The sequence below is a fragment of the Porites lutea genome, chromosome 2 (assembly GCF_958299795.1).
Source record: "Porites lutea chromosome 2, jaPorLute2.1, whole genome shotgun sequence".
NCBI classification, from domain to species: domain Eukaryota; kingdom Metazoa; phylum Cnidaria; class Anthozoa; order Scleractinia; family Poritidae; genus Porites; species Porites lutea.
The window spans coordinates 20,336,642-20,346,641 of NC_133202.1; the positions used below are offsets into that span (position 1 = coordinate 20,336,642).

The 10,000-nt window shown below is 36.7% G+C and overlaps 1 protein-coding gene and 1 long non-coding RNA gene across 4 annotated transcripts in view; one reads left to right on the forward strand and one right to left on the reverse strand.

The window, feature by feature from the left end:
* The first annotated feature begins 3,495 nt into the window (after positions 1-3,495).
* The window catches only part of LOC140927994 (uncharacterized), a 21,072-nt gene continuing 14,567 nt past the window's right edge, over positions 3,496-10,000 (forward strand). For all 3 annotated transcript variants that reach the window (XR_012164599.1, XR_012164600.1, XR_012164598.1), the window contains exon 1: positions 3,496-3,553. This is a non-coding gene — a long non-coding RNA (uncharacterized lncRNA). The remainder of the gene's footprint in view (positions 3,554-10,000) is intronic.
* The window catches only part of LOC140927643 (uncharacterized), a 2,336-nt gene continuing 408 nt past the window's right edge, over positions 8,073-10,000 (reverse strand). Inside the window, exons 2-3 of the mRNA XM_073377319.1 lie at positions 9,659-9,887; positions 8,073-9,233 (exon numbers count right to left, since the gene is read on the reverse strand). Of these exons, the coding sequence (XP_073233420.1) occupies positions 8,592-9,233; positions 9,659-9,887 (871 nt within the window). The 3' untranslated portion in view covers positions 8,073-8,591. The remainder of the gene's footprint in view (positions 9,234-9,658; positions 9,888-10,000) is intronic.

Here is a 10,000-nt window from a genome sequence, read left to right on the forward strand (position 1 = left end):
GAGAAATTAAGGATGCAAATACTAAGCAGTGTTTCATCCGATTTCCAAACACTCATTAAACATTAATTTCCTTTGTATTTTCTTAATGAATTATTAATGAGTTTGAGAATAATAAATGATAGACTGTGTCAATCAATCACGACTGTAAAACTTCGTGTGGCTGATCCGGGATGGTTTATTTACCAATTGATTCTGATCCTCGTCAGCAAGACCTCCAACCTTCTTGCCTTTGAGCATTCCCAGTTTGTATGGTAGTTCATTTCCTTGTGGAGAACTGATAACCATCTTTTTTTGTAAATTAAATAAGCCATCCATTTCTTTTAACCCTTTAAGACCTAAATTGCTTGAAGGGGGTTTTGAGCACCCCTACTGACACCCACTTGAAGAAGGGTGATAACTTCTTAATGATAAAGAGAACCATCCCATAAACTATATATCAAAATAATCAACATGAAATGTTCTTTTTATTTCAATGACAGCGAGCTACTCTTAAAGGCCTATTTGAGTCCAGGGTTCCTAAATTCAAAACACCACCATTATTTTTTTTGTTGTAAACTCCAAGTCGGCAACCCGTGAACCAATTGGGCTGAAATTTGGCCAACTTACTGTCGGATAGTTTTTCTAGAAAAACATGTGTGCGAATTTTGATTTCTTTTTTCGTTTTCGAGTTAGAGTAGTTTTTTTCACAGGTAGGGCTAATGATTTGCTATCCCTGACTTCAACTGCTTATAACAAAAGAACAAACGCACTTGACAAAAATCAGAGACACGGTTTTTTAGTCAAACGTGTTAAGAAGCGAATACAATCTTAATTGGCTTCTTCTGTTTATTTTTGGCTGGCCTGGACTTAAATTTACAGTGACACCCACGTTTACAAAAAGCTCCTCATTTCTAAATCGGGTTAATATTCTGATTTTTTAAAAGGAATGAGCAATAATCTAAAACTATTAAGCTTTCAGAAAATGTATGGTTTATGGGGGTATTTATTAAAAGCAAAAGCTCTGGCGCCGATCAACGCAAGGAGGGTGCTTGAGGGTGGATGATACCTTAAAGGACCCTAAAGATCTCAAAAGCAAAAAAATCAGTTTAAAGCTTTGCAGCCGAGCCATGATTGACCATTTAGCTATTTTTAATAACAGATCCATGTAAGGGTCTTCATTCAAGCAAATTGAACTCAGCCAATTATTACAAAGTACAGCAAACTGCACTTAAGGGTTTGTTTTTCTTGTCTCAGTCAAATCCAGCTCCAGCAATTCTCTCTGTTCTCTACTTCACACAACTTCGTTTTCTACTTCTCTTTTGTGTAAGGAACAGAAACTTTCACAGTGCAGTGGAAAAACAAAACTATGTAACCGAAAATGAAAAAAATTCTGACTATTATTACTTGAGAGACAGAAAAATGATTGAAGTAGTCTTTTCTTCTCAAGTAAGCTTGCTTGCCTTCTATTTCCGAGAAAATTTTAAGCACAAAAGTTTGTTCAGTCTCGTGCATTATAATATCATTATGGGTCTTTGACTGAAGACAAGGATAAACCTGGTTCTGCAAAGGTAATGATTCTGGGCATGTAAAAAAAGTAACTGTAACTACTACTTATAAGAGAATACGAGCGGGTTGCAATTCAGCCTGGTGAAAGAATTAAGGTGACTCGACCCAGTTTTTTTTAGGGGGTACCATCCTACTTTGAAGCTCTCTGGTATCCCCACCTTTACTTTTATCGTAAGTCTAACACATAGAATGGATAACATATAGATCAATCTACAATATAACATAAAATTTTTGGCGATCGGAGTAAATGTCACGTGGTTATAATGCCACGCCCCTTTAAGGTCTGAGTCGAAAATCTGCTGTTGCCAGCATTTTTTCGTGAAAATCTCTCGGCTACACGTAGTGTGCATTAGTGCCTTGCGCTGAACAGAGTTTCACCAAAATCGCAGAGACCCAATTTGAGAAATTCAGCGGTTTCCAAATTTAGGTCATAATTTATGCGAAAATGATAAGCAAACTTTACACAGATTTTATCTAATAAACTATGAGATTCATCTTTGTATTTTGGGCATCCTTATAACAGATGGGTCCTTGCAAGTCAGCAAAATGCTTTAGGGCCTTGTAAATGCGCGCGATTTCGAGCAAAGCAAACATATAGAAATTATAGTTTTCGCTATTTGTTGACGTTTGTCAGCGTTTAAGAGTCAATCTCACGAAAAAAGCATTTTCTTAAAAATTCGTAGTTTTTTCCCTTCAAATTTTTTCAGGGCCACAATTGATTAACTAACTACCCGGACTCTGAATTTCATGGTCATTGAAAAACTGTGACATTACATTCTATAAGCCCAAACTTGAGTAAACATTGAAGATTTTTAGCGTTTTGGCTGAGTTTGTGCTTTGGGAGTTGTCTATTGTTTCTAGTCTGTCATTATACAGCATTCTTGCTCAGCACGCGTGCAATGACCACGCTTGGCTGACTTCCGAATGCTCACCGAGATATGATAATTTAGTATAAGAAAATAGAAGGGATTCCCGTCACGAGTTGGTTTAATTATTGGCTTGCATTAAACCTATGAAAAATGATGTTTTTTTTAATAGTAAGTAGATTTAGTGTGTAGCACTTCTTGATTTTTTTGCAAAGGCACAAGAAGCACTAGAATTGATTAAAAATTGTGAGTCAAACCTCTATGTATCACGCGATGGCCTGTCTCACTATACCAAAAATTATCATATTCGGAAGTCAGCCAAGCGTGGTCATTGCACGCGTGCTGAACAAGAATGCTGTATAATGACAGACTAGAAACAATAGACAACTCCCAAAGCACAAACTCAGCCAAAACGCTAAAAATCTTCAATGTTTACTCAAGTTTGGGCAAAACATGTTAAATAAAAAGGCTTTACAAGGAGCAAACGATTGCAATTCGTTCATTTCATTCAGTCTCGCTCAGAACTCTCTCAGTGACAAGCAAAGACAGTCAACACACAGAAAAGCCCACCTTGAGCCTGCGATAAGGGATGCGCAGAATGTTTTTCCGACCTGAAAGTTTCTCATATGATTATGGGCTCATACATGTATGATTATTCTCAGATTGTATTACACTTAGTCCAATCACCATTACTTATACTACTACATGAGAAATCTCTCCAATTTGATTGGCTTAGAGCAGTGGTATTTCAGCTTAATTTGAAATACCTACATGTGAAAATTACAAACCTTTTGTGGGTAGTAGTATAAACAAAAAATAGCATGATTTGTACGTGATATTTGGCATAAATACCACTCGTGATATTTCAAAATTGTCTCAAATTACATATAACAATTTTGAAATATCGCTCGTGGTATTTATGCCAAATATCACTACAAATCATGCTATAACCTATACAAATTATAACTATAAGTTGTCCTTTGTCACACCTTTCTAATAGTATCTTTTGATGTATCACCAAGGAACAAACTGCTTTGTGATTGGCAAACTTGGATCTGACATTGAGGTTATTCCCCAATGAAAGCAGAGTGGAAAGAAGAGGACAGTAACATTCAGCAGTGCTCATGTGGGGGACTTCTCAGGTTTTTCATTGTCTCTGCTTACCATAAATATATTGTCAAATAATTATATATTCACCCAAAGAAACTAAAGTTTATGAAATAGACAGATCTTCTTTTGATTGTCATGAATGTAATTTTTATTCATGCTGAAGTCAATGTCAGTGCAAATAGACAACTTTAATTCATGCAAAAATACCACGGTATGAGAATGGCGCGTTCATGTGTAACACTTTCTCTCCATGCAAACGAAGCAAAACGACAGAAAATGAAGCTAAGACACAACATCTGCATGGTCTGCCTGTTGTGGCATTCCATGAGTTAGGAAAGAACCTTGGTAAGATCTTGACAAGATCTTGGGGAAATCATGGCAAGATAATCTTGGCAAGATCTTTGGTAAGATCCTGCAAGATAATTATGGAAAAGATCCTGTAAGATCATCCAAGAAGCTGCAAGTTCTTGGTAAGATTTTGATAAGATCTTTCAATGATCTTGAGAACACCTTTTAACAATCTTGGCAAGGTCTTTCAATGATATTGGGACGATCTTGTCAGTACATGTACAGTTCAGTTCAAAGATTAAGTGTCCATGTTAACGCGAGTCAGTTTACCTAATGTGCTTCAAAAACGGGCTTGCATCAGAAGTGATTAGTATGTATGACCTAGCATATTGTTCCCGTTTTATTGTTGTCGCAACAGTGGCAACAAAAGGCTTAACAATGTCTACACAATTCGGTGAAGACTGAACAGGGTTTCGATTCTAAATAGTAATCGTTGCTTGACTTCACAATATTTCACGAAGAACTGGCACCTGTTGTACACGACATTATTTGTACCAGTATAGTACAGTCCAAGTATCCTACTAGTTACAAGCATGCTCTTGTCAGCCCGGTACCCAAGGTTGATAATCCGATGGATATAAACAATGACTTTAGGCAGATTTCAGTTTTGCCACAAGTCGCCAAGGTACTGGAGAGGATCCAGCTTAAGCTAAACCTAAAGGACCTAAGTCTTAATGCTTCCCAACACGCTTTTACGGCGAACAGATCTACTATGACTGCGCTTGCCAGCATCACACAAGACTGGTATAACGCTACAGATTCTGGTAGTCTATATAATGGCGTGCATGTGGTCTTTGTAGACTTCCGAAAAGCCTTCGATCTGGTGGATCATAGCGTTCTGTTGACTAAACTCGCTGGCATGGGCATCACCAAGAACTTTTGGAAATGGACACAGAGCTACCTATCAGGCAGAACACAGCAGGTTAAGCTCCCGGGAGTCCTCTCCAGACATGGTGAGGTGATTGCTGGTGTACCCCAGGGCGGTGTCATTTCTCCTACACTTTTTAATGTGCATGTCAACGATATTGAGGACTGCATCCCCAGGGGAATACCTGTATCCACTTGCAAGTACGCTGATGACTGCACCCTATACGAGCTTGTTTTTAAGGACTCTGTCAGTCAAATGCAGGATGCTGTGACTCACTTGGAAAGATGGGCTGTGCAGAATAAAATGGAGCTGAATGCTAAAAAGACCAAAGATATGTGGATCACCTTCAAGAAGTCCTGTCCAATTCCTGCTCCTATTAATATCGGGCCAACTGAACTGGAGAGGGTTTCAGAGTTTAAACTACTGGGTGTATATGTACAGAACGATCTCAAGTGGAATACACATGTCTCAAGTATTGTCAGCAAAGCGTGTAAACGGATCCACTATCTTAGGGTCTGTAGAACAGCCCATCTCCCCAGGGACATTAGTCTTACAACTTACATCACTAAGATTAGACCTGTGTTAGAATATGCCTCGCCTGTCTGGGGAGGGCTGCCCATTTACCTCGAAGAAGATCTACAGAGAGTGCAGAATAGATGTCTAAATGTCATTGGTCTCCCTAGGGATACTGTTGAGTCACTTGTATCTAGGCATCAGAATTTGACGAGGAAAGAATTTAAACGTATCCTAGAAATATATTATCTGAAGCACATCCTTGTAAACGTTTTTTAGAAAAGCCAGTGGATCATGGCCATAATCTAAGATCTTGTAAGACTAACCCAGCACACCTCAGAATACCTGTATCACGCACTGTTAGGCACAAACAATCATTTATTCCTAGAGGTGCTAATCTTAACTTAATTTGATATGTATATATAATATGTAGTGTTTTGAATTTTTATTGTAATATTACCATAATTCTTATCGCCAAAGGTAATAAATAAAGGTTATTATAAGTATTATATTATGTAGAACAAATGAAGAACAAACAAACAAACTTACTTGGAGACCTTGCTTGGAGACTAAGTTTTGAGTAATCTTCTAACTTCTCTCACATCAGAAAAAACTTTCCGCTCTATAAAATAACAATTTAATTCTACTCAGTGTTTAATTCTTGCGAGAAATTCCTGAACTATGCAAGTTCAAGATACAGGAACAGTTGACAACTCTTCAGGAAATTTACATTCTTTGGTAGGGCTTGGCTGATACTTTGCGTCAAAACCTTAATAAAAATGTTCAGAAGTTGGCAGTTCGGTAGTTGAACTTGAAAAGCAATCCATGGCCTTTTTTCTGTCAAATCCAAAATAAAAGGAAGTTTGTGTAAATAAATGTCAGTTAAATACGCGATGGTGTGTAAACAAAGCCCTTGTTGCTTTTGTTCTTTGGCTTGTCTTTCGAATTCTACTGGCCTCTTTTTTTTTTACTGCCTGTTTGTGAATGTTTATTGGCAGTTGAATCCTGGAGTTAAATTGCCGGTCATCAGCATCTACAGTCAGGGTGTTTTTTTCTCCTTGAAACTTTACTTTTAATTTGACCACTTTACCTGAATTGCTGTTTTCATGATACGCGATAGCATCTCAGTTTGATATTTTGCCTCTTCTCTTTTTGTGAGATGTGAAATCTTGCGTACATAAAAGTTTCGATTTAAATATATATGTAAAGCTTAAGAAAACTTTAGAAACCTCCAAGAGCTTTGAAAACTATACATTCTCGTGCAATACAATCCACTTTTGAAACATCACACATTTTTTCATAACAGTAGTCGCAGTCACGTGCTAGGCAACACAAAAGTTCACGCGTATCATGTTCAAGCCCAATTTTCCAAGATATTAACTCAAACTTTAAACAATGTGCTATATTTCCTAGTAGAATTAAAACCTTTTATTCTCGGAAGTTTTCAAAGATCACGAACACAATTTCAGAGCCAAAGATTGGTCATGTTATGGACAGATGTTTGTGTTACAGCTGATCTTTGCCGGGTGGCCAGATAAGCCTAGAATCATTTGACGTTACAAAATAAACATGCTGTTATTTATCTTCCTGCTTGTATTTGAGTTAACACTGTTTGTTTGCATTTGGAGCTGGCATTTGAAACCATACTTGAGAAAATGAAGCTTGATACAGATGTCCTTGAAAAAACATCCGCTTAGTAAAACTTGAATTGGTCTTGTTTCGAGCATGCAGGCCCTTGCGTGAATAAACCATGCTGTGTTGTGTTACAGCTGTATGTCTATGTAAAACGATTGAAAAATCAGTCTTGGGTGAATCTTTGTTCTCTGTCTTGCGAGACTCGATCCTGAACCCAATTCTGGATAGCTTGTTCTCGATTTTTTATTTTGTTATACATGTAGTTAAAGATTGGAAGGTATATTGTCAGTCATTCAGCCAGACTTTGACAGAAATAGAATATTCTACACCATTCATTCATATTGGCAGTTCGGGAGCTTTTCTTTTCTTTTGTTTGGGAAAACAAAGCAAAAACAATGAAGCATTAAACAGTGAATAACAAAATATAACAAAACATAATGTAGCTTTGTAAATAGTGTACTTTCTGTATTCGATTTTTATATTTGCACAGGAAAAATAAGAGAATTCCCAATGTTTTAAAATTGGGTTTATATTGGTTCTAACTTGGGCCAAACTTGGGTCTAGTTTGGAATTAAACTTGGGAACTATTCATTTCCCAAAGTAATACCTCAAGTTGGGAAATGGGAACAACTCCCAAGTTATTCCCAACCTGCGTTAAAATAGGGAATTGTTAAGTCCTCAATATAGACCCATATTGGACCCAAATATAGGGTCTAATTTGGGACATATTTACCCCAAGTTAAACCCCATTTAATCCCATAGTGGGGATTATCTGAACCCAGGTTTGTCCCAAAGTCAAATCCAAGTGGTCCCAAATGGGGTCAGAATTGGGAAAATTAACAAGGTCCGTTTAGCCTCATTTAGTCCCACAGTTGGGTAGATATAATCCCTAAATTGGGTCTAGTTTGGAATTAATTAAATATTTGACCCAAAGATAGGGTCTAATTTGGGATATATTTACCCCAAGTTAAACCTCATTTAGTCCCAAAGTAGGGTCTATCTGAACCCAGGTTTGTCCCAAAGTCATATCCAAGAGGTCCCAAATAGGGTCAGAATTAGGAAAATTAACAAGGTCCATTTAGCCTCATATAGTCCCATAATTGGGTCAAACTGATCTAATCTTTGTACCAAGTACCCCTCAAAAGACAGGTTTTTCAAAATCAATAAAGTCATCAGTTTCTTGGCAGGGAACAGAAACAATTTATTTAAAAAGCCTGCAAGGAGGTAAGCATAATTATTTAAGCTACATCCATTGAATTTCAATAACCATAATTGCCTGCAGCTTGTTACTTTAATTAATTTTCTAATACTACTGACAAAACTATTTGTCCTAATATCTTCAATTCAAACATATCATTTATTTATTATTACAAACAATAAATTTATAACAGGTACAATAATAAATTTATACCTTTTTTCTAAAAGAGGACTGAAATAAGAAATTAAAGGACCTGTATGCTACAGCTTTCACGATGTTCTATAGGTGCAGAGCGAAATAAAATTTGCATTTTGGAAAAACACTTGCAGTATTGTGATTTATGGTAATTTATGTATAATCTGAAGGGAAAGTCCAAACACAACAACACTTACATATTAAACCCAGTGAAAGACATCCATGTCTATTGTTTGACCCTCATGCATGTTATTAAAACATCCCACCAGAAGAAAAAACAATCAAAACTCATTGTAATTTCCCAAACATCTGCTTATTTGTGGATGATATCAGAACGCTTAAGATTTGACAAGTTTGCTTCACGCTTTATCTTGACACGACCATGATTAACAAGTTTAACTGCAACTGCTTTAAAAAGGGCATCTCCTTGCAGTTGTCTGGCTAAAGACACTTTACCCCCAAGTTCTTTAATTATTTGACACAAATATTCTCTGCTTATACTTTCTACAGCTGATTGACCAGAATAGGACATTAACAATACTTTAGCACTTTTACTACTCAAGTTAATGGCTGATACTTCTTGATCAGGATTCAAAATACTGGACTGACTCTGTGCTTCTTTTGTTTCAGTTTCATCAACGTTTTTCTTTGCAAGTATTGTAGCTTTCTTTAGTAGCTGATTGAAATCATTTTTGCTTTGTTTTTTTTTTGGCTTTGTTTTCTTTGCTTTTTTGAGCACTGGCTCTGATTCATGATCAGATCCATCAGAGTTTTTACTGGGAGAAGAATCCAAAATTTCTGTGTCTCCACCACCTTCTCCACTACTGCCATAATTACTAATTTGATCTTTGTCTTCATCTTTTTTGTTGACCTCTTTAATGTCATCATACTCTGACATTGTTGGCAGTGGAGGTTTTCCATTGTCCTTCCCTTTGATTGACATTCTTTTGTCAGGCTGAAAAATATCGGAAATATCAGTTCAGAACTGATATTTGAAATGCATGAAATCAAATTCTCTAACTAAATTAAAGACACACAAAATGTATTTACCAGACACAATTTTTTAAAAAAATTAATAAGCCACTTCTTAAAAAGTTGTATGTTCCAACTGACGGACTAAGAAGAAAATGAAATAACGATACCAAGTTTTGCTTTAAATAACTTGAGAATTCCCTCAAAACTCTTGGGTGTTTATTTTATCAGTACATGTAAACAAAGGGAAAAAAAGTTTTATTGCCTTAAAAGAAATACCTAGGATCAGTACTACCAGTAACTGGGACACCACAACTGTGTTTACAAAGTTCTAATACGTACTGCATGTAAACATGTATGACATAAAATTGCCTTCAGGAGAATGGTATATTTTATGTAGCTACCTACCAAATCATAATCAATCCTTTCTCTTTTGCGAGAACGTCTCCTCTCATTGAACACACTTTGTATGTGTTTTTTTATTCCTTCAAAGCCAAAGCTTATCTCTGGGATTGAGCATTCCTCTTCAAGAGAAGCCGCGAGTTGATCTAGTTTGGCCTTCTCTTCAGCAAGGCGAAAGTTGGGAAAATCGTTCCCTGGCCACATTTGAACTGCCGCCCTCTGAATGCGTCCCCGCCTGTCAAAACAACAGAAATAAATAACATTTTGACAACTTGTGTTTCTTCTTAATGAAGATGAACCCTTGCAGTTCAAACACCTTTAAGTTGTATTCATTTCAGAAGCTTCGAC